At 40.8% G+C, this 24,814-nt stretch overlaps 2 protein-coding genes across 7 annotated transcripts in view; both read left to right on the forward strand.

Moving 5' to 3' along the window:
* ltbp1 (latent transforming growth factor beta binding protein 1) overlaps positions 1-14,923 on the forward strand; it is a 139,096-nt gene extending 124,173 nt beyond the window's left edge. For all 4 annotated transcript variants that reach the window (XM_041948233.1, XM_041948234.1, XM_041948235.1 and 1 more), the window contains 9 exons: positions 1,520-1,657; positions 4,593-4,754; positions 5,934-6,023; positions 6,289-6,417; positions 6,732-6,872; positions 7,089-7,265; positions 7,814-7,975; positions 10,210-10,359; positions 10,444-14,923. In XM_041948233.1, coding sequence (XP_041804167.1) covers positions 1,520-1,657; positions 4,593-4,754; positions 5,934-6,023; positions 6,289-6,417; positions 6,732-6,872; positions 7,089-7,265; positions 7,814-7,975; positions 10,210-10,359; positions 10,444-10,637 — 1,343 coding nt within the window. In that variant the 3' untranslated portion in view covers positions 10,638-14,923. The remainder of the gene's footprint in view (positions 1-1,519; positions 1,658-4,592; positions 4,755-5,933; positions 6,024-6,288; positions 6,418-6,731; positions 6,873-7,088; positions 7,266-7,813; positions 7,976-10,209; positions 10,360-10,443) is intronic.
* Positions 14,924-18,711: 3,788 nt separating this feature from the next.
* Positions 18,712-24,814, forward strand: part of rasgrp3 (RAS guanyl releasing protein 3 (calcium and DAG-regulated)) — a 45,945-nt gene continuing 39,842 nt past the window's right edge. For 2 of the 3 annotated variants that reach the window (XM_041947156.1, XM_041947158.1), the window contains exon 1: positions 21,036-21,205. The gene's annotated coding sequence lies outside the window, so the exon portion shown is untranslated. Of the gene's footprint in view, positions 18,826-21,035; positions 21,206-24,814 lie in introns of those variants that run through there. The other variant, XM_041947157.1, reaches the window with a different exon arrangement.

The following is a 24,814-nucleotide window of genomic DNA, read 5'->3' on the forward strand; positions in this document are numbered from 1 at the left end:
TGTACTTTTCTTGTCTAATAATACATGTCTCAAATAAAGGCCTGGTTTTCTCTTTAGGGTCTTGCCCCTCCTGTTACCTTTGGCCACAGTTGCCTCTCTCAGATAATCTTTAAAAGCATCATTGCCCAGTATTGCGGACACACCATTCAAATGAGGAATACATGGAACTAATGCTGAAAATCAGCAGTTTTCCTCAAGTTTGGTTTGGAATGACTGTGAGCTGATGGGTGCTGGTGGTTTCCTCAGGCTAACTGTGCCCCCGCAGCTCCCATCTAGTCCAATTTCCTCCAGCAGGAAGGATTGTCAGAGCCGACTTCCCCCTGCTGAACCCTGATAGAAAGCTTCCTCCACACACACTCTCCTAGTGACCAACCCCACGAAAACCCACACACACACACACACACACACACTCAGAGACATATAAAGTACGGGACCAGAAGTACCAGAACACTCTTGGTCACATACCTCGATACAGTACACAGTACAGTGCTTTATACACAATTACACACACTTCCCATCTGTCCTTTGGCAGTATTGCTGGGTCCCACCCAAGTTCAGTCCAGCCAGCTGCCTCCTTTTCACTGCCAAACCATCACTGTACTGTGGCTAGCACAGATGGACTCACTTACACACACACACACACACACACACACACACACAATCAATCCTTGAAAACCTACAGTGGTGGTGTACCACTAACCATTCAGAATGCGTCTCTCTGTCTTCCTTCCCTTCCCCTCCATCTATTCCTCTCCACTTATCAGCCAACTTTCTCTGGTTTCCTGTTTCCTGTTCCTTACTTTCACACTAATTCAGTCTCTCTATTTCCTATATCTCGTCTTCTCCTCCTGTGGTTTCCCCTTCTTGCCTTTGATATTCTGTCTTCATCTTCATCTCACCCCGTCTCTCTTCTTCCTCTTCATTCTCCCCAAACAGGCTTTGTAACAATATTGCCAGTTTGATAACTTTTTTTAATGTGTGCGTGCAACTGTAAACTCCAGCAAAGTTATAATTTTTATATATATTACTAGTGCATCTGACAGAACAGATGTGCTTCAGTTTTAGCCAGTGAAGCTGCCTACTCTGGCCACATAATGGTTTGCATTTCCTTTCTCTTTCTGGGTGCATAACCACGCCCGTAGCGTATTTTTATATATAAAAATCGTAGTTCTTCCTACGTAAGCATGTAAGTACCGTGGCTGTGTATCGGTCTTTGAGTAATTGCAAAGCCAAAATACCCATAACTCTGAAACGCTTCTTCAACTGTTCATGAAAATAAGAGTGTAACTTTGTTGAGGAATATGAGACAAATATGGAGCAGGATGTGGAGACACAGATTTCATATGACCTTTTATACTAAAACTGACCTTTTGTAGCTCTTCCAACAAACTTACAGCTACTGGGCTTCCCCACCTCTTTCTCACCTTGCGACTTGATAATACATAATCATATTGTGTCTGTATATCAGGCTAATGTAAAATAGTGTTTTTTAACAGGTTTTTCTGTTCCTTCTCCACAGATGTGAATGAGTGTGAGCTGCTGAGCAGTGTGTGTGGAGAGGCCCAGTGTGTGAACGTTGATGGTTCCTTCCTCTGCGTTTGTCCCAGCGGCCAAGACTATAATGTCATGATCGCGAAGTGTGAGCCCATTCCCACAGGTGACCCACCCTCACCTTTTGTACAAATTAACAAAGAACATGTATTGTATTGTAAAGTTTGTGTATACCTCAATCCACAGGATGGAAAAGGTTTCATCTAACCATATCCATCCCTTTAAAGCCCACCCCTGTCCACTAGCCTAACGCTAACCTTCTTGGTTTGATGCCAAGAATGTTTGGTTGCTATGACTGAATGAACAAACTTATGTCTTTGCCATCTTCGGAAAAAAAAACAACCTCTGGCTCTCTTACGGTCAAGATGAGACCAAAGGTTTCTAAGCGGCACCAGGCCCAGGCAGATTCCTGTCCCGCCTGTCTGGTGCTCCCCCTGGAAGAGCATGAACAGCAACCTAAATTAGCAGGATTGCTCTGCACTCTGCCAGAAAAAATAGCTTAATAGCATCAAGGAAGTACAACTTGAATTTTGCTGTGCAACTCTGTATTGCAGAATGACAAAATAAATAAACCTTAAATCTGGGACTATCAACCTGTAGGAGATTCCTGAGCAGAGGTTAAACCCCACTCCAAACACTAAGGATGCCATTTCCTTTCCCACAACTGTAAAAAATCATTTGGCCAGCTCTTAATACATACCAAACAAATGTTGGCATTTAATTTTAAAAAGATCAAAGCATTTTGGAGGACCAGAAGATGGGACGCGATTAACAAGTATCTGCAAATGGATTACACAGGCCCCTCTGACAGCCAGTATTGCAGCCCTGCTGTGCCTGGATTCAACCTTCAAACCTCTGGCTCAAATGTTTCTCATACAGAAGAAACATTACATTACTGCTCAACTGACAGAACGGGAAACGATCAGCTATACTTAAATATGTGCTGAACCCCTTTTGCTCATAGTCACTCTGGTCTCTCCCTCCTTCTGATGAATTCTCTCCTCTCCTCCCAAAAATAGAGACTGTTTTCAGCGAAACACGTATACTCTTAGAAAATGCTTTAATGCATAACTGTATTACTTTTCTTACTGTTTGAAGGTGCATGTGTTTTATTCTTAACTATTTTACAAGTTTGCTATTGTTTATGACCAAATGCAGCATGTTAAGTATATGTTAAAATCAAATAGTGATATCTCCATAACTGCTAGAGCTTAACATGTGGCGTTTGGTCTTGTAACCCACTGGACATCTGGACCCCAGATCTTTATTCAGTGTTGTTGCTTTGTAACAAGGTACGGTTATTTAAAAAATTGTCTTAAAAGTAAATTCCAAAGACATGTGGCCTCTTACATCAGGGGAAGGCATACCCAGACGGGGATGGGACACTGACACCGTCCCTGGGAACCAGCACATCCGTGAACACAACCCATCTGAATTTCCTTAACAAAGTTTCTATATAAAACCACCTCACTGTAGCGCAGTGGCAGATTTTCTTGTTACTGGTGCACGGACCCCATTCTGCCTGCATTACAATCAGCTTCAGCTGCCAGACCTTCCCCTCCTCACCTCTTCAGCTGTAGCACCATCTCCCTTGCTCTGACACATAGACCCAGCAACTACCAGTTCATGAACACAAAAGTAGCCTAGCACATTTCTCTTCTACTGCCTGGGTGAAGTCATAAATTACAGTTGGTATCCCTAACCAAAATGGCTCCAAATTTATCACCACTTTTGCCAGCTGCTTCCTGTGACGGCCACTGTCTTTATTTGGTTAATTTTTCTGCTGCAAACTTTCCCTTCCAGATGTAATTTATGAATTCACTGCAGCGTATTGTTATCTCAGCATGCTCACTGTACTGTATGTGTTGTTTAGTTGATTATTGTTGAGTCATTCTGTGTTTGCAGACGTCTTGTCATTGTCACTTTACATATACCAATTCCTTTTTCTGTGTTCTGTCTGGGTTTCAGTTCAGTGTTTCTCTTAAGTTGTGCATTAGACACTCTTTTCTGAACACCAAGGGAAACGGTTTTATTTTACTGACATGAAGTTATATCGCTTGACGAATAATTCAAGTGGTTTTGTGTTTTTATTCGGATGAATGCTGCATATCCCCAAAGCCGAGCTAATTTTCCCCACGTTTTGTCTGGTTGCAATGAAAATCTGCAGCCTGCACTGTAAACACACATACCTTTACCTGACCTGAAGAGTACAGTGGCCCTAGGAGCTCAATGCAATAACACAGGAAGCTAGACAAAAAACATCTTCACAAATCTGACAACACATGTGCAGTATATAGAAAACATGCTACAAAGTGTGAAAACTTATTGATAGCTGACTTCAATAACTTCATAACTCGCAACCAAACATGATGTGAATGTGTCGTCAAATTGATGATGTTTTCTTAATTTTCTTGCGTTTTGCGTATTTGCATGTTTTCTTAAGTTGCAGTGTGTGAGCTCTCAGGGCTGCAGTAGAGAAGGAACCATGACAATATTACCCAAATTTGAGTTGGACCTTTCATTATAATAAAAACGAAAATGAATGGACCTGACAGGACAGCATCTGGAGCCTGTTCAGCTCAACTTTAGTTTATTTGATCCATCAGGAAATGGGATCCAAACCTCAGTTTAGAAAGATAAAAACACATTTTGCACTGTGTCCACTTTTTTCAAAGTTCACATAGACAGAAAGAGAAAAGCTCTGAATTGGCACCACCTACATTCAGAATGCTGATTGTGTGCAGTGCAGCTTGGCAAGTTTGGCTTTTTTTTTCTGTCGCACGTGAAGTACACACAGGTATGACATGTACGGTATAGAGGGGCTGGAAAACTATGACTGCAGTAGAATAAGTCAGAAACAACTACCTGGACTGGGAGCTTCAGGTTTTCAGGAGGTCAGGTCTGCCAAATGGCATCTACAAACTCATGATTTGATGATATGAGCGACAACCACCGAGCTAAACAAATCTTATTTCCCATCTGATCCTTATCCCCCGCTGTGTGTCCTCTCCTCTCTTTCTCTTCCATCAATCATCTTTCAGTGTCACCGGTGGAGCGTAAGGAGTGCTACTATCGTCTGAACGATGAGAACCTGTGTGAGAGTGTGCTGACCAGCCATGTCACCCTGCAGGAGTGCTGCTGCACGCTGGGAGCTGGCTGGGGTGACAACTGTGAGGTCCATCCCTGTCCAGTCAATGGCACAGGTGAGTTACAGGAGGCTGAGGAAGAGAGGGAAGAAATCACACACTCAATATATTTATAAGACACATCTCAGCCTGTATTTCAGCAACAGAGTAAACCATGAAATTAAAAGCACAATTTAAAACCTTAATATACTGTAGTCATATTACAGATATGAAACCAGAGAGCAAACGCTCCCATGTTGAGTTCATTTAAAGAAGTGTGCGGCTTTCTGTACCACCACTGACCTGCTGTATACCAAGGCCTTTTTGTGTGGATAAGGAGTTAGATTGATGTAAATGTTGATTTGACACAAACTTGTAATTTTCAGGTTGTCAAAGTTGACTTAAAGTTTGTGCACAGCTGCGGTCAGAGCAACAGTTCCTGCAAGTTAAGACTGTTGCCCCCAGCCAAGAAATAGTCCAGCACCTAACTCACCTTATTGCGAACTGTCATTTTTACTCTGCTTTTTGTATGGATTATTAAAAGACAAGTTAATAAGTGAGCTTTAACTGTGTTACCTTTGGGAAACAGCTAGCCTGGCTCTGCCCTGTCTTTGTGCTAAGCTAGGCTAACTGGCTTCTGGAAATAGTTCCATACTACACATAACGGCAGAGATTGGTTTTAATCCTAACATTTAACTCTCCACCAGAAAGCAAAGCCTGCAAGCATAATTCCCAACATGTCAAAGTATTCCTTTGAGAAGAACCTTAACAGTTCCACCATTCATGTCCTCTAGACAACACTTTTACAATTCATTATTCTCCTTCTTTAGTCAGACTTCACTTTATTGTGTTACGATGGGACAAAGTGCAGCTGCATTACAAAACTGGATCTTGGAAATGTCAGTAAATCATACCAGTTTTACCTGCCCTTAATTCTGCACACTACTCTTGTCTTTCCATTCCTTTCTCAATTTCAGTCATTGAAACACGACTGAGTGGGAGTTATTCATTTAATTTTTTTTGGTTAACAGGCATTCTAGTGCCAAAATGTTAAGAAGCACCTACCACAACGCAACATTCACCATGGTTTAAATCATTGTCTTACCCACTTTAACAGGAACGGAACCTCTCCGGTTTCCTATACAGTGAAGTATACCCAATAAAATATCCTTCATTATGTACTGTAGGTATACAGACACACACCTCAGTACACAATAGACACTTAACCTGCAGTCCTCTCCATCTGTCCCCGTTCAGACCAGTTCAGTCAGATGTGTCCATCTGGAAGAGGTTTTATTCCCAATGGAGACCTGCTGTATGGTGTAGCCACAGCTGAGAGCTACAAAGGTAAGACTAATCTGCTGCTCCATTATCTGACGCTACTTTGCCCTCAACATTTCCCACAATGGAACAAGGAGGATGACCATCTGTCTGTATGCTAATGCTACATGAACGCCAGATGCAGAATATACCTAAATATGTTAATGTTACCCCACATGTGCCTAACCCCTACAATACAGTTCCTCGTTGCTCTCTACTGTAACACTTTATAAACCAGCAATAAACTCTGCTAACATGAAACATGTGCCGTCAACTCTCCGTCTGTTTACAGATGCAGATGAATGCACACTGTTTGGCCAGGAGGTGTGTAAAGGAGGCTTCTGTTTGGATACTGTGGGCAGCTACGAGTGTTACTGCAAGACTGGACAGGACTACGACCCCGCCAAAATGGAGTGCAGAGGTCAGTGTGAAGCATAGCAAAAAGAGAGGCTGCATGTGAGTGTGAGAAAAATCCTGTGTTAAACATTTCAAAAGTTTCCTTCTTTGCCTTTTGCACATAACACTCAACTAAAACTCTGTCAGATTAGATGTGAGAGTGGCCGTTGAATTGGTTGGTAAGAGTGAATCTTCAGCTAAAGAATTATATATAGTCAAATAGAGAATTTGTGTGTGTGTGAATGGTCCATGGTCCATGATGATGAGGTGACATGAATAAAGTCCACCTGCTTACTTATGTTTCCATTAAATATCTGTGTTTGCATTTCTTTCCTGTAGATATCAATGAGTGTCTGGATGAGTCTGTGTGCCTTGGTGGACAGTGTTTGAACACAGTTGGTTCATACATGTGTTTCTGTACACATCCCATGGTGCTGGACCCCAACAGTAACCGCTGTGTCTTTGTTTCTGACGTTGCAGGTAAGAAAGGCTCTGCACACAGTTTGAATTGAAGAAAACGACTGCATTCTAATATAATGTTGACAGATTAATTCAGTTTAAGTGCTTCCGCCCAGCTCTGGAAATGTATTTCATTTATTTACATTTGCTTTACAGGAAATCATATTCCAGTCAACTAGAACCAGAGCACATACCACACAATACTGTGTTATGTCCTAATGCTGTGTGTGTTTGCAGAGCAACATGAGGTGGAGCAGAGAGATTACCAGGGTATCTGCTGGCAGACGGTGACAGAAACCATGACGTGCACGAGGCCGCTGGCTCCCAACAGGAAGACCACCTACACAGAGTGCTGCTGTCTGTACGGAGAGGCCTGGGGCATGGACTGTGCCCTGTGTCCGCCCAGAAACACTGGTACACACTACACAACAGCCATATTCAATTTGTCTTTTCAATTTAGAATTGAGTGTCATAGTCTCATCATAGTCTGTGGGTTTAGCTAAACCAAATTTACAACCGTCTTTGTTTTTATCTGCTATTTGTATTATTAAAATTTGTATTGTAACGTTACTGCTAACGTTGACATAAAACAACAAATAATTATTGTCCCAGTTGTAAGCCTAACTTTTTATGTGATGAGTTTAACTACTTTTGTCACACCTTGTACTCAACAATGGCAAATTAAACTTGATTTTATTCATTGATTTTTAATATTGGCAAACATGTCACTAACCACAAGTATCTTCACCAACAGTAAAATACAGACCAAACTTCCAGCATACAGTCTGCAAGTCTGTGGAACCAATGGTTAATGAGTCAGCTGTCGGTTCCCAGACCTATTATTATTACTATGGTTATTATTATTATTATTGTCATTGTTATTATTATTACAGCACTCGGCTGCTCCTGACATTTCTTATTAAATGATTCATGTCTTTTCTCTCTCTCTGTCACTGCCTCAGAGGATTATGCGTCCATGTGCAATCTCCCCGTGGGTGATGGGCGGCAGCCGTATGGTCGTGATGCCCTTGTTGCCATCCCAGATCATGAATATGAAGTGAGCCCAGACTATTCACCATCACCTGAGCAGCAGGCTGTCCGGCCTTTTTACGACAACGAGGAGCGTGAGTGTTTGATATTTTATGTATCCTTTATATTAACAGAATAGCTCAGAAACTCACAAAAGAGAAAACAAGCAAACATTAAAGTCTGAAAAATAAAAAATACTATTGTGAACAATAAATATGTTGTACAGAAATACAAATCTGAAAACAATTTTCATGGTTCAATGGCAAATTTGTTTTAAAGCCAATTTACAAAATAGCTTAAAGACAATTAGGAGTTCTACAAATTGTTGGAAGTGAAGCAAAGTGCACTGTGAACTGCAGCTCATTAATCGCTCACAGAGGTTGATGAGGCTTTGATAAGCAAAACACACACAAACTCACACAGGGTGGCGACTTAGATGACGTTATTAATCCAGTCTTGGACTGGACTTGTTTTCTGCATTTCTCCACCATGGAGGTCAGTGTAAGTGGATATTTTGCAGCTTTCCCCTGTAATGTTTGAATCTAACATGTCCGAGAGCTAGCCATGACTGCACACATATTCTGAGTATTGGAGAACACTGTCTGCAGTGCCAGATGTGTGCTAGAAAATTTCCACATTCAGTTAGGACAAAAAAAAAAAAACATTAAAAAACATTTCCGCCGTATGATTGAGTGACCTGTGGACTATTTCACTCTCACTGGACCTTCCACTAATTTCACTATAAACCCATCCATGACAATATTAGATGCTCAGAGAAAGATAACATAGTATAAAGAGCAAGAAAGTCTTATCTTATCAGTTTTACTTTGGTAAAAGTACTAATACCACACAAATAATACTCCACTACAAATAAAAGTCCTGCATTGCAAACCTTACCTACCTTACTAACCTGAAACCAAAAACATCATATATAGTGGTAAAACACTGACAGGGATCATTTTACTGCACTATGTGTAATTTTACTTTTCATACTTTTTGCAACATACGTTTTGCAAATAGTTGCTGCATTAATTTGTATGTTACATTTTACCACTGTGTGATGTGTCTCTTAACAGTCGACTTTTCACAAGCTTAGAAAACAGCCTACTTTTCAGATTTGTGAATTATGCATTTTCCACCTGATCCAAGAGCATTTGCAAGTAATGTATATATCTTAAAGGATAACTTTCGTTTTTTACAACCTTGCCTTATTTGTAGCATTAAAGACGCCCATTTACTCACCCAGACAACTTTGGTGGCATTTGGAGACATTTTGAAGAAATTAGCCCCAGAGGAGCGGCGCGTATATCCGTATAATGCGAGTACTCGGGGCATCCATGTGCAGCCTCTATATAACGCATAATCTGCGGTGAAACTAGTTCATATTCCAATATTTTATTATGATATGCTGGTGCTATTCCCCTCTGAGTCTCTAGACAACTACCTCTGACGTGGATGATGTCATTACCGAACGCCACGCGCTGCGAGCAGCCAGCCACAACACGGCTGACTCTGCGGGGGTCTGCTACGAATACGCAATAACGAACCATAGCTGTGCCAAACTACAGCTAAACTAGCCGACCGCCGGCTCAGAGGGGAATAGCACCAGCATATCATAACAAAATATTGGAATATGAACGAGTTTCGCCGCAGATTATGCGTTTATAGAGGCTGCGCATGGATGCCCCGAGTACTCGCATTATACGGATATACGGAGTCTTCAAAACGACTCCAAATACCACCAAAGTTGTCTGGGTGAGAAAGTGGTCATATTTACTGCTACAAATAAGGTCCAGGTTGTAAAAAATGAAAGTTATCCTTTAAGAAGCAGGAGAATCTCAACCCACAAAAGAACGCATAATCCTTCATTTTATCACAAACATGTGCAGGAAGCATATGAAAATTTATAATCTTAAAAGTACCTTGTAACCACAGCTGTCAGACAAGTGTAAAGCAGTAAAAAGTACAACTCAAGTGAAGTTTAAGTACCTCAGATTTGTACTTAAGTAAATATATAATGATTCTCAGGTCGCAAGTACTGGAATGTTTTTGATTTTTAAGAGGATTTATCATTTGAAAACAACATTGCAGATAATGATGTCCTCACAAAGTTCCACTGGATCAAGAAATATGTGTATGGCACCTGGTGAGGCTTTGAAAACCTCTGCCCCAGCAGAGCAGATCCTCCTGCTCTAAAACCTTCTCACACATTGCCAAATCCAAAATGCATTATTGGTCATGGCTGCCAGTCTTCTCCACGAATAGGGTTTTTTTTCATGTTAATTATGTCTCATTGATTCGACAATGTTACACTCTTTTTGTGCAACAGATCCATACAGGGCGTTTGAGGGTTTGCGAGCAGAGGAGTGTGGGATACTGAACGGCTGTGAGAATGGTCGATGTGTCAGGGTTCAGGAGGGTTACACCTGCGACTGCTTTGATGGGTACACCCTGGACCTGGCCCGCATGGCCTGCATTGGTAAGAGGACAGTTACTCACAACTAAAACGAAAAAAAGTAATACACCTTTAAAATATCTCATGTCTGCCCTCCTCTCTCCACAGATGTGAACGAGTGTTCAGAACTAAACAATCGGATGTCGTTGTGTAAAAACGCAAAGTGCATCAACACAGTGGGCTCCTATCAGTGTGTGTGTCTGCCGGGCTTCACCGCCTCTGACAAACCCAACTACTGTGTGGAGGCAGCAACACACCAAACATCAACACACACACACACAGTGAGCATGGACGGACACTAGGGGGCGACATGCGACACTAAAACCACATACGACAGCTTGTATTACTATACTTGTGAGGACGTCCACTGACAACACTCACTCACTGTCAAATCCTCAACACCAGCCTTATAGTTGAACTCCCTCATTTGTTTGAAGTGTTCTGCAGCACTCCCAAACCCCAAAACACCCCACAACTGATGATCAGCAGTGACCTGGAGGAAAGTTAGGGATTTGGGCGAGTGTACCTTTGATAATCTTTGATAATCTTTTCCCAAAATCTTCAAATCAAACCTCCAGAATCCAAACCCGTAATCTTTGCCTTTGATTCAACCTGATCTATTCTAACCTTACTCTATAAATTAAAAACTCATCCAAATCCAGATCTGCTGTTTTCCAGCGTCATTCGTTTTACTCACTTCCTGCATTTCCCCTCTGCACAACACTGTGGACCTTTTTAGTTTTTACAGTACTTCTGTTGGAATATATTTCTTATATTTTCTTCATTTTCCAAAGTGGACATTTTAAATAAACTTTTCTTAAATATATGAAGAACGCCCAATGTTAAGAACAAAAAGTATAATTTTTTTAAAAGACTTTTTACATGCTACGGTGTTAACACTGAAACATGCTCTGGTTTCTTTGGTTGAATGAATAGTTCAATCATATTTGTTAAAAAGACAGTCTGGAGAACAAAATGCAGAGGTCAAAAGAAGAAGAAAGCTAAAGCAAGACTTACATCCGTCTGCTCTTGGTTTAGCTTGGAGAAACATTCACAGTAACAGTCCTGTCTGTTGTGTTTCTGCTTTTCTGAATCAGTATGGGGCTCGTAGCAGTTACTGAATGTTAGGGTGTCACTCAATAAGCCAGAAACGTGTGCTGAGCCTGTGTTGTTTGAACCTCATCCTATCTTACTATCACATTGCAAATATCATCATTGATTTTAACAAAAATTAATTTTCCACCTGTGCTTTTACTGCCAAGACAAGTCAAAATGTCTGCTGTTTAAACTATCTCTGAGTCGAAAGCTCTGTTGTGAGCATGACAGATCAAGACTAAAGCCGTGTCTGAAATCACTCATTCAGTATTGCCTATCTAACACACTCCACTTCACTATACTGACCAGTACATGGAGAATTTAGACACTTATGAGCCAGACTTTTCACAGAAAACATAATGCATTGCATTCTGGGCATATTGTAGAAGAATTCTAATAATATTACAGTTACCCCCCAAAAAATTACTTTTTACAACCTTGATGTCACCTCCCTACTGATTTAAAATCCAACAACCCAATCATATCCCTGGACTCATTGTCGTGCTCATCACACATGCACCTCACCAGCCATGTGCAGGCAGTGGTACTAAGACACTTTCCACCGCAAAGCACACAACCTCAAACCTCCTGAAACATCTTTTACAAAAGCACAACAACATGAAGTTTGTGCAAATACACCCCACCAAAGACAAGCCCTCTGAGGCCATGGAGGAAGGCTGCAGCTCTACCTTTTTCCTTAGGAGACCCCTTTTCATTGAGTGAACTCATGCCCTCTGACTAAATGACATATATTATGGATATTTCAGATTCTATGTAATGCATGACAGTAATAGCACAGACAAACAGATAAACTGTACAATTAGGCAAAATAGTGAAGGCGAAGCTGCAGGACGTTTGTGTAAAACAAGCAATTTGGATGAATTCTGAGCAAATTTTTCCCTGTGAATGTTGCATCAGAAATAAGTTTTCCTGATATTTTTCAGAACATTTGCACACGTTGGGGGAACACACACGTTGCTACGCTTTATCCTGATTACATCTGACTGTGAACCCAAGGACACATTGTGGTGGTGAATTGCCAATCACAAGGTAGCCACGCCCTAAAGCACACCCTGCTTTATTGTCTGTTTTCCTCTAAATGGGACCAGAATTTATAAAATGATCATCATGCTGTATTGTAGGAGACTTTAAACCAGTGATTGAGACCATAAACGCATTAGGAAACTGTTTACTGAGGTTATAAATCAGAAGGAGGGTCATTTCCTCAAAAGCCTACATGCAGTCGGCCGTCTTTTTGCAACTAGTGGAGTCACCCCCTGGTGGCCATTAGAAAGAATGCAGGTTCAAGGCAATTCCACATTCATTTTTCAGACCTAGAAGCTCTGTCCACTTATTATGTTGTCTGGACTTCACCCCCTTTAAGTCAAGAAGGGCTTGTGACCCCCCCCTGAAATTTTGTGTACCAGGTTGGGAAAATTGTTTTCCAAATGCATAGTCCAAAAAAGTTTTATAGTTTAGTCATGCACATAAAAATTGCTTTTCTTTGCTGAGGACAAGTTTTACAAATATAAAACTGTTAAAAATTCATACTACAAAGAAGAGTAATTTACCTTACTTGCAATTTTTTGCAGCCTGTCAACAGTTTTACAGATGTCCATTTCTATAACTGTGGTCAATAGGGAAAATGCTTTTTGGGCCACATTAGATCTTTTGTTGCTGTAACACGAGGGGCCACTGCAACAAATGTGCAGCAGGGCTGAGTGGCAATGCGAATGGGAAACATTTAGCAATAAGTAGGCTTCATGCCTTAAACACCATTTCTCTTTCCAACAGGGAGATTTAAGGGCACTGTGTGACTCACATGAAATGCAATGCACAAGGTCTTAAATAGAGAGTGATTTCAGATATAGCCACATGCTTATGTTTAGCAGGTATAATATTCACCGGTTTACTGTGTTAGCATACTAACATTTGCTGTTTCGCACTAAACAAATCACAGCTGAGGTTGATAGACTGTTGCTAGTTTTGCGGTTATTTAGTCATAAACCAAAGTATTGGACAAACTCAAACTTTGACCTGATGGTGGCACTAGATGAAAAGGCGCAGGGTCAAAACTGATCATCCTCTGGGGAACATGAATATCTGTACCAAATTTCATGGCAATCCATCAATTGCTGAGATTTTTCTAGTGTAATTGAGTTGGATCAAAGTGGTGGATTGAATGGCTGACATTCCCTGGAGCTCAACAGCTCCCTGGAGCTCATAAGTTTGGGAACCACTGCTTTGAAGAATCCTTATAAAATTCCTCCCCATGTATTCATTATGTTGCCTGAGTATCTAACTTATCACTCTACAAGTATGACGCATTGTCAGAATAAATAATAGTGTGTTTTTTTTACTTAGCTCAACATTTGACATTATGGTTTATACATTTAAAGTTGTAATTTTGACCAACTTTGACCCAAGCCCAGTCCTCGTTTTATTACTGTATTTTTAAACGACATCCTCAAAAAAGTGTGAATCATCCAGTATGCCTTAAAACAGAGCTTTATCATTTCCTTTCATTCCTGAGGGGACATGTGGTCCTTAAAAGTATAGAAATACAAGCACACACACACACACAGAAACACACACATACACACACTTACTTAATCAAAGCCCATATATTCTGCACTGTATAAGATACACACTAAATGAAACAAACAGTAATTTACTTGAGATGAAGAGTCAACTTAATCTACTATGTGGTGCCTATGTGGGGGATAGAGATCAGAATTGTATAAAATGTATGTTTTGTCTGTTGCTTTTCTAAGGTTGTTTCGTATTTTGTTTTTAAATGGGGTTTTACGTGTGTTATAAGAGACCATGTTGCTCATTTAACGTATTGACAAACCCTATGGACTTGTGCTGGGGGATCCAGTTGTTATTTTCTACCCAGTCAAACTGATTGTGGATATTTAATTCTGTGAAGAGGCCAGCTGTCTGCTCCCTCTCTTCCTCCATCGCCATCCCTCTGTCTGCCATAAAGAAAAGCTTGTTTCTCCACTAGAGCATCACCCAATCATTAACATGCACATTTTATGTATTACAGAAAGTTGCTAATGTAAAGTCTTTGGAATAAGCTTTGTGTTGGATTTTGTCTTTGTTTTGTAAGACTGGTAAAATGCAATCGTACAGTTAAACTACTTGTTGTGTAGGGCATAAGACAGTGTCACGTTTCTTATAAAGAACTGAAAGACTTTTGTTTCCTGGTATTCCTTCTCTTCCTTTCCCTTTGTGTGTGTTGAGATGACTGAAATGAATTTTTATTTTTCATACCTCTCTTATCTGCGTTTCACTGCAAAGTCTTGCCAGGTTGCACAGCTGCTATGGGACAGCGATGGGAGAGAAGACACTCGTGTACATTTAAACAAGAGTTGACAAAACAGCTGATGTAATTGTAATTTGTACATGAATAAATAGCTTTTTCTATGAATTCATATACAGTGTACATTAAACCCCTTTAGTAATAAACTACAAATTGTGATATTTACATTGGCTGACTGGTCAATTTTTGCTGTTTGAAACATGATGCATCGACAAGTACTATATAAGTACTATTATTCACTATTCTCACATTCAAACTGAATGTGATGAAGGTTGTTGTTACAAAGGTTTCAGACTCTGATTTCTATCCAACCTTTTGTATCGTCCAGTTAGGTACAAATAGCCTGCAGTCTAAGTTCTGTATCTTCTCTGATACTGATTCTGGAGTCTGCAGTAGTTGGCAGGGGGCTTTGCTTTTGTAAGTAATTAAAGTTACAAATAAAAAAAACTCGTAGAAAAATGCTGATTAAATATGTATCCATTAGATGTTGCCTATAAAAAAATACTTGCTCCAAATACTGGAGGTCCTTATAGCTATTTAGATATGTCAGTTTTAAGTTAGTTGGTGCTAACACATCAGGTGTTTTCAATGTTAAATTTGAGGACAGGACAGGACGGGTACCACCTTTGCAGACTTCCCAGAGATCCTTCATACTGTCTAGTACTGTTAAACAAATCCTGGTGATAATGACATGTGAGCCACTTCAACATTGTATTCTGTTCGCTGGAGATGTTGTGCAGCACTTTGTTGTGAAATCCCTGTCTTTAATTGTCATGGCTTTTCTGTTGTGGTTGTATTTGTCTGACATTTAACGCAGACATGACTCAGCACTCTGTTGGTCCTCCTGAAGGGTAAAACAGCATGCACTGGTGTCACAGAGTGGTGTTTATTTTACTTTACAAATGATCTTCCTCTGAGGACAGACACCAGCTTGCAGAGAGCACATCAAGTCGACAACAGCCAGGTTTTATTTTAGCCCATATGGAGGTGATGTTAATTAGCTACAGCTGATATGATATAGCACCAGCAATGTTTTTTAAATATTATTTTATGAACCGTATTGATGAATATTTGTGACTATGCTATTGTGAATGTGGCCATAAATTAAGAGAAAGCAGGTAAATTAAAAACTCAGATGCAAGAAGAGTAGTTTTTCAATGAAATTGTACCAACCGGAAACAAAATGTAATGGTGACGTACCCAGAGAATCTCAGACCACGACACAATCCACAAGAGAACCTTTCCTTGGAACGTGACCTTGTTGTCCTCAGTGTTAGCTTCAGCCACGCCATCAAATGATGCTGTGTTTTCCCTCAAAATGTCACTGTAGTATGTTTATCTATGACCTTTACAAAACCTTAAAGACGTTGCCAGCGTGGCGTCATTTTGCCCAGTGTTTCTGTTTTCATTGTCAGTGGCTTTTAGCTAAGCCGAAGTACAGACAGTACATCAGCTGAAAGTCACGCCGAGGAGCAGTCCTGGAATGGGAGATCAAGAGAAGAGTTCGCAGACTAGAGTAACTGGAACAGCTGCACTTCTACAAATAAGGCACATTTGAATCAGTGGGAGTCAGCACAATAAACATGAGAGTCTCTCGCTGACTGACTGACTGAGTGATTGATGAAGTTCCCCCATCGGTCAGTTGAGTGTTGGCTGCTTCGCTTTCAAAAGGAATCAGCGCAAATGTTGTATAAGATTATGTGAGTATAGGTGCAGCACTCTAAGGCTATCACTAGAGGGTTCATCCCTCACTTGTGAACCACTATAGACATTTAGTCTACGCCCATTTACTATGTAGGTCACATCTTGGTCTCACCTTGTATATAAAATGGGCTGAGACCCAACGATCCGTTCCCAAAAACAGTGTTTTCTCCGGATAGTTAAATTTGGCAGTGGGGCCCGCAGCTTAGAGGTCTGCGCCTATACTCACAGAAGCTGTAGTTACAATATATGACTAGCGCTCTGTTACATATAAGCTTTGCCCTCTAACGCTATATGTGAGAGGGAAGCAGAATGTGGGAAATGCCCCACTGGGTCTGCACACACAACGTACACCCAATTCACGACCAATCAATAACCAGTCCACATACAAGGCTTCAACCTAATCTTGTTACAATGTAGGCTGGCCTCGTGCAATCATCTACTCAGACACAGCACTGGGCAAGTCTGTGTGTGTCTGCATTTGGATCCAGTAACCTGTTGCCTTTGTACCTGAAGCTACAGACAGCATCTGACATGTTGTACAAGCAGCATCTTTTCTTTCAGTGTGCCTGTACCAGTAATTGTACAGACACTGTGGCTGGAAGAAAAAAACACGTATAGACTTGATTTTACTGGAAAAGAAACAATACAAACATGGCAGCAAAACAGAGATGAAACCCTGAAAGCAAGCAGGAAGACTAGCTTCTTAAGATTTCTATTTATTTATCATTGCCAGTTATGGATGTGGATGTGACGTTGAAGGTACACTAAAAATCTTGCAGCTTAGTCAAGCTTGGAGTCACAGTGGGCACAATGGAGCCTAATGAAGAACATCTGCATCACACAGAAAGGGTCAAAGCATCCATAGAAACTTCTCAAACCACTTTTGCATCACAGTCCATGCTCTTATCTCCACTCATATGCTCTGTTTGAAATAATTGTATGTACACCAAACTCCGTCTTACATGTTACACCACTTCATAGCTAACATAAGGAGCAAAGTGTTGGGTTTATGGATTTAAAAAAAAATCAAAAGAGTAGCATAACAAAAAAAAAACAAGTTTTGTGTATTCAAGCTAAGAAAGAACACAAAGGCAGTTCAGAGTGAATGCAAAGTGGCTGGATTGCATAAAAAGCCAGTGAGAGAAACGTTCGCCCAGCGAGCTTTGAACTTAACTTTCACATGAAGGCTCCACTTCATGGAGTTCCTGTAAGGTTTTTGGTTTTGGGTGCTGGTGTGTGTTTGTGTTTGGAGCCAGATGTACTGTTCACATGCCAGCTTTATCACCACGCCTCTCAATGAACAAGGCTATTAATAGTATGCTTATTTATTAATGACAAACTGCTGAGTGACTACAAAATGAAAGAAAGCTGTGATCATCTATCTAATGCAATTAACCATTATGCAATATTTTAGGATGAACATGGACACGTTAGTGTGAGAACACAAAGCTTAATGTCCAGTTTGAAATCTGCTGTACTTTCCCCTTCAGCTGTTCTCACAAAGGACTTGACAGTGTGAAAGGGCCGACAGTATATCTGACTGTCAGAGCTTCACCAAAGTCAGGAAGATTCATCTTTTTGCCTTTTGTAGCTCTCGATTATATCGTTTCCCCTCCCACAGCAGATGGAAGTTTCCCAGTTGCAGCTGGAATTGTGAAAATCCACCTTTTTGAGCACTTTAAGGACTCATGTTGACTAAAACCCCATCTATTGAGGATCAGGTGATACGATCAAACGCTCCTGAACAGCTACTCGATGGATCTTGTGGTGAAATTGCTTTCCTTTTTTGTCAACAACTGTTTCCTGAGTGGAGAATAAAACTTTCGGTCTCTACCTATATTTAAATTTACCTGACGAGAATCTCTTGGCTGTGTGAATCATGACTTTGTGTCTTCGAAGCAAAAGTGGAAGTAGCATTACATTGCTATACTGCTGCAAACTCATCTCATTTTATCTCTTTACTGTCCTCTGTCTCTCTGGTCATTACTGTAATAGGCCTACCTAACATATTAGCATATTGAAGCTGTGTTTATTGTGATAGGAGACATAGCCCATTGGGACCAGTTCCTGTCTGTCTCTGTGGCTCAGTCTGTTCCTCCCCTCTGTCTCTATCTGTAACAAGGCCACTCTGTGATATTTGCAGAGCTGTCCTGCACACCAACCTTTGTTTCCAGTAAACTCAGAATCTATTTATAGACTGTGTGAGTGAAAAAGAGAAGGGGAGTGTTTGTGGAAGCTATTGGAGGGGCAGCGGTAACCTGCAGCACTTAAAGTAAGTTTTTGTGTGATTGGCGATCCAGATGATGAGCCCTGATTTGTGTAGCAGAGGTCACCTGGCAGCAATTTGTCTGGATCACAGTCAGGTAAGTGCATCCTTTGACAAGTCAAACTGTACTGTTTAACCAAGTCTGTGACTGTTTGATGGTGGCAAGAATATAAAAACAGAACATCACTGTGGGTTTACCATTGAAGCAAAAAGATGCAGCCTGGCAGGTCATTGTCGATCTCATCACAGCACAAATTAGGTGTCCCAACATGTAGTCCCACAAGTAATTTTGATTATTTTCTGCTGCCACACTGAATGGTAGTAAAAAAGTCAAACTTAAAAACCTTTGCTGTCTTAAATACAACTCTGTGGTGTCTATCACCCTTTGTTTTCTAGAGTTTTAAATTCTATTTCCAGTCTGCTATCTACACTGCTGAACAACAACAACAACACACTTGAAGGAGTGTTTTGTCACAGTAGTTGTGGCCTTTTAAGTTGTTAAAGCTGTTCCTAAAGTAGAAATGAGCAGAACTGAGTGTGAGATAATCAGTATAATTCATAATAATTCATAATTCATAGTGTATGTGGAAGTAAGCGGCCGGGGTCAAGCCTCTCTTAACACCATGCAGTTGTAGTGGGTTGCATAATCCTACAGTAGAGTAAAACTCATATCTCATGGGACAAAGGCAAAGGTCATGGCAAGACTAAACTGAGATGTTACGTTGACTGGAAGAGGTTAATTGTTGCGTTGAATCATGCTAGTTCAAAGAAATAGTTCCATTAATTAATCATAACATCTTTAACATTGAGGGAACAGACGTTGCCATGGTAGCACAGGCACTTTACACACTCCCCAGGCTAACAGAATTAGCAGTGACAAGGACTGAATGCATAGAGAGGACACAGGGCGTTTTACAGGTAGCGATTTACGTAGCCGATAATGAGCTTGACAATCTGTGTTTTTGTCTGTGCTTGTGTCCTTGTGGACATTTGAAATGTCATCAGTCACTGCCCAAAGACTGTTCACATAAAGATGATAAGGGATATATATTGTTTTTGTTCTGTTTTACACATGGAGAATACTGGATCTCACACAGATCACATTAGTATAGAGTATAGAAATGCTTGAAAAAATGTGAACCAGTCCTTTAAGATCCTTTGTAAGTCAAAATTTTGAACTAACCTTGATCATTCCTCCATTTTCAATTGCTGCTAAATACTGCACTGTTGCTGCAATGACCCACATCATCCATCGGGGAATTAATTAGCTTTAGCCAGTTTTCACTCCATTTGACCTCATACTAAAGGACACACTAAATTTCAGTGTCCCCACAGTAGCTTTCATACAGCCCCTTACTGAAAAATAAGGGTCTGTATGTGTGTGAGAGACAATAAAAGCTGGAATTCAATTCTTTTTGTCCAGCCAGGCAGCAGGATGTGCAGTCACTGTTTTTGTTTGGGTGGACATTTTTAGAAGCCCAGAGAGACAAAACAATGTGTACCACGTCATACAGTGGAATATGGGATGGGTTGACCCTCTCACACAAGTACAGAGCAACAATGTTGGCACACACGCACACACACAGACGCACACACACACAAACTTATTCATTTTGGGAAATTACATAGACTTTCATTCATTTCCTGGAGACTTACACTAACCGTAACCACTACTTGCCTGACCCTAACCTTAACCTAACCATAACCTTAATGACTGACCTAAAAATCAGCTGTTGTTGAATTTGTGACATGGCTGTTGTCCCCAGTTGCACCAGCTCCCTTATCAGCTGGTCTTGAGTCTGAAATGTGACCCTGAAAGTAGCCAAAGACTTACACACACACAAACACACTCACACTTGCTCCACCCTCCTTGTGAAGTGGCTAGGCAGAATATCACTCTCATAAATGCTAAAAAAAAGGAAATCACCTACACTGTGCCACAACCACATATTTTACTGGACATCTACCGGGCAAAGCTCTCATGACTGTTGGTGGGACAGGAGACAGGAAGACACGCAGAAACAAACACGAATGTGCGCACAAGCATATTGTGATACATTTCCTGCTCTGCTCTTTTCCACTTTACCTTGTGTGGTCTCTATATTTAGCTCAGTCCAGGGAAACCAACCAACACAGGCAGGAAAACTAAGTTGGGAAAGAATTGAAGGAAGTCTAGTGGCCATTTAGACAAACAACTCAGACACTGGGATCAGTGCTGGCTGAATACGCAGCAGGGCTGTATGGCTGAGACAGACAAAGGGCTCCAGAATGATCGAGGGCCACCTGAAGAAAGCGCTAGGAGATACTTTGATGCAGAAGTGACGACTGGAGGGCTATTGTATGCTGGATTAGTAGCAGCCTTGTGAATCCAGCCTGATTTGGGTTATGATGTGGATTTGAAGAGACCACACATGGACATGTTTAAAAGGTGGATCCATGTGCTCTGCTAATAGATCTTATCGAAAGTGTCAGATGAGGTAAGGTGCATATGTAGTTGCCTAAATGTTTGAATGGAAACCAACAAAGAACAATACTGTCATCTATACTGACTACCTGAATGGCTCTACAAAATTAGGACCTAAAATATCTTTCTGATAACGGCTGCAGTATGAATTTCAATGTGTATAGCATCATATAATAGCATATTGTGACAGTTTTGTGCTGGTTTGAATGGGCATTGATCACATTAAGTGATATTTAGTGGGATAGAAAGACCAGAGGTGGGCAGAGTAGCCAAAAACTGTATTCAAGTAAAAGTACTGTTACTTTGCACAAGAAATTCCTCAAGTAGAACTAAAAGTAGTCATCAAAATACTTACTAACTGTAATTTAAGAATTAAAAGAAGAACAAACACCAGCACACCGCTCTAATTTCCTCAAGTCTTTTATTTGATGTGGACATGACTGCAAACATACAACATACACCTGTTGAAAGATAACTTACATCACCTGATATGATCACCTGCAACATACAGTATACACCAGGACAGTTTTCCCACGGCTGGGCGCCTCATGCTGTGTGAAAAAGAAAAGAAAAAGACTGTGTGTGGTCAGCGGCCCTGTCTCTGGCTGTACTGTGACTCACTCTGTATTGAGTGTTTTTGTCAGAGTGATTGTTATTAAGGGAGCTTTAACTGTGCACTCTCTCTCATGCCTCCTGGTGCATGGAGAGCTGTTTTCTCTCCTGCTCTGCTCTGTGCTGGACTGTTACAGTGTGTAACCATCGCATCTGATATTTCCTCATGGTGAACAGCAGGTATTGTACTGTCACTGTGATGTCTGTGTGCATGTGATGATCTGTGGTGCTGTGACTGTTGGTGAGGTATGGACTGGTTATTGATTTATGGTGAAGTGGGTGTGTTAGTGCTTGTGGGTAGCAGTAGCCTGAGGGGGCAGAGCATAATACAGATTAGTTTCATACTGTAAGTCTATGAGTACAGGTGCAACCTCTACACCTGTCAGCCCCACCGGTTCCTTTAACTTACCAACCAACTTATACACATGAGACCGAGGTGGGGCCCATGTACTACTGGAGTGTCCACCAGAGTGTGTTTCCCAGTTGAAGATGACAGGTGGTCTCCTGAAAACACCCAGCTGGGAGCACTTGAGAGCGCTTTGGAGGCACAACGTTTATTCAGCTTCAAATGAAGCAGTAACTCCTGTAGCTGAAAAATGAAGCCAACGTGGAAGTGCCAAAAATTGCAGTTCCTCAAGCGGCCACTTGGGACTGGCTCTGTGCAGAGGTGGATTTCTATATAACTCACTCATTTAACTTATATTAAAGCTTAAAGTTCTGTATAAATATTGACATGGCCAGCTAGACGCTAGATTTCAGCAACCAGGTTTCATTCCACCAACTTCTGCTCCACCCATGTTCCACCTCCTTGTTCATTTTTGGATTAGCTGAGAGTTTGGTGAAGTCTGGCACTGCCAAGTTGTGCCACTGTCACTGAGCTTCACAGTGGCTCTTCAGAAACCTACGGGTAGCATCACGGAGTATAGGTCCATGTTATATACAGTGTGTGTCAATCTTTGTCATTTGTACAGTGATTCAAACTACTGCTTGCATTGTACATGGCAGTGCATGTACATCGTGACAAATAAAAATGTGATCATGGATATCCACAATTTAAATGTATGTAGTATCTATGTACTATATTCATTGTCCCACATTTGCCACACGCTGCTGTTTCTTGCTATTAATTCATTGTAGCATTAGTTCTTGACACAGTTATGATTTTGGATCTCCTGAACCACAAAATGATGTACCTGCAGAGGGATCACATCTTGTAATGTGTCACAAATATGTGTATTCAGCAGCTCCTGCAGTGTGTGTGCAGCATCTAGAAGTCAACTGTGCAAGCAGGATTTCTATAGACACAAAATCTCATAATGGGGGTGTCTGGCCTTAAGACTTGCCTATAGAGCACCTTAATGCTCCTTAAAGACTGAACCCTCTCCACTTCATTATGGCTTTCTACTACACTCGTCTCGACAATATATTAGCCTTGCACACAATGTCATGACACTGGCGTACATTCATGCTCCCCTGGTGATTAATCGTAATGCCATTCATCAAGACTACCCTCAGGCCAAACTTTACATTTTTAGCCCTACTACTGGAAATAATCTAAGAGGCAGAATGATGCTCATTGTGTTCAACGTTCTTCAGGGTGTTCAACACTGTATCCTCTACAGGCAGCCTTTGTCACGCTGGATCTTGTCACTTCCCAGAAAACTCTTGCTCATAATCAGAGAGATGTATCAGAACGTCTACTGTACTGTATGTTTGAATTACAACTGACCCATGCACTATCTTTGTGGTTGTAACATATGTTGTCTGGCTTTTCTTACTCTTGTATATTTACAGTTACTTTAAATTTCTCTAAACGTTAGTTTAAAGCAGTTTGCACTAACAGAAGGGACAGGAAGTGGATGGACACCTTAATAAAAGGGTTGCTGTGACAAAGTCTATTTGTATGACAGTTGCATTTCTTTATTCATAAACAGCTTGTTGGCCTACATCATTCCTTCTCGATGGATTGTTATCTTCAGAATCCTTTGATGCAAACACTTCATACAGACTGGGTCTCACAGGTCAACAGGTTAACTTTTTGGCCAACCTATGAAAAGCTCTGTTGTTTTCAACACAGTCTCACTGGAGGTGCATACATTCATGATGAGCAGCGACACAACTGACACATGCAACACTTGATTAGCATAATTATTTCATTAGCTGTCACCTGAGAAACTGTGTGGAATAGCGTGATGGTAATGTGACTCTGCCACTATTAATTTATACACAATTCCATTTATTCATTATTCCAATTAACTGGCTGCAGTGAGCTCAGAGTGCGGTTACGTCTGGGTTCAATGAATAACCCCCACTGGCTGTTTTCCCACACGTTCCCTTTCTCTACAAAGCAGGCCTACATATCTTACCAAAAATTGACTGATGAAGACATTATCATCAGATTCATTTCACTGAGCATCCTGTCCTGGTCATATAAACATTCATTGCTGGTAAATTTATCAGAGGTGTAGCTGAGATTGCTACAGTATAATGACATGAAATCCTATGGAGGCTTATGGTGGGGGTAGTTTCATTTAACCCAATATACAGGAATTTTGTCTTTATTTGATGATTCCACTCCTCAAGTCTTGGTCACTTTGGAAGGCAGTAACAATTACGTATTTCGTTGTTTAGTTCTGTGGATTTGTGTTACTGTTGTTGGACTGAAAAGTCTGCTTTGCGCTAACACTCAATGTCAGCCATAACTTTGCAACAACAAAAGCGGACATTGTTCACCCTGATGGATAGCCAAACTTAGACAAGTTCTATGTCTGTACAAGTTGTCTGCATGGTGCTGAAATTAATGGAAACATAGGAGGCAAGAAAGAAACATTTGGAAATGATCAGTAACAGACTGAAGAATTCATTATTTCATTGTAAATGGGCTAAAATATATATCATAGAATGGCAGCTCTTCCAAAATATTAAGCTAACAGCTCCAATATTGACCTTATAGGCAGACTGTGGTCTCATCTACCCACATTTTGATCAGTTTGGAAATAATGTCCAGGAC

Source organism: Chelmon rostratus, chromosome 11 (assembly GCF_017976325.1).
Source record: "Chelmon rostratus isolate fCheRos1 chromosome 11, fCheRos1.pri, whole genome shotgun sequence".
Lineage (NCBI taxonomy): Eukaryota > Metazoa > Chordata > Actinopteri > Chaetodontiformes > Chaetodontidae > Chelmon > Chelmon rostratus.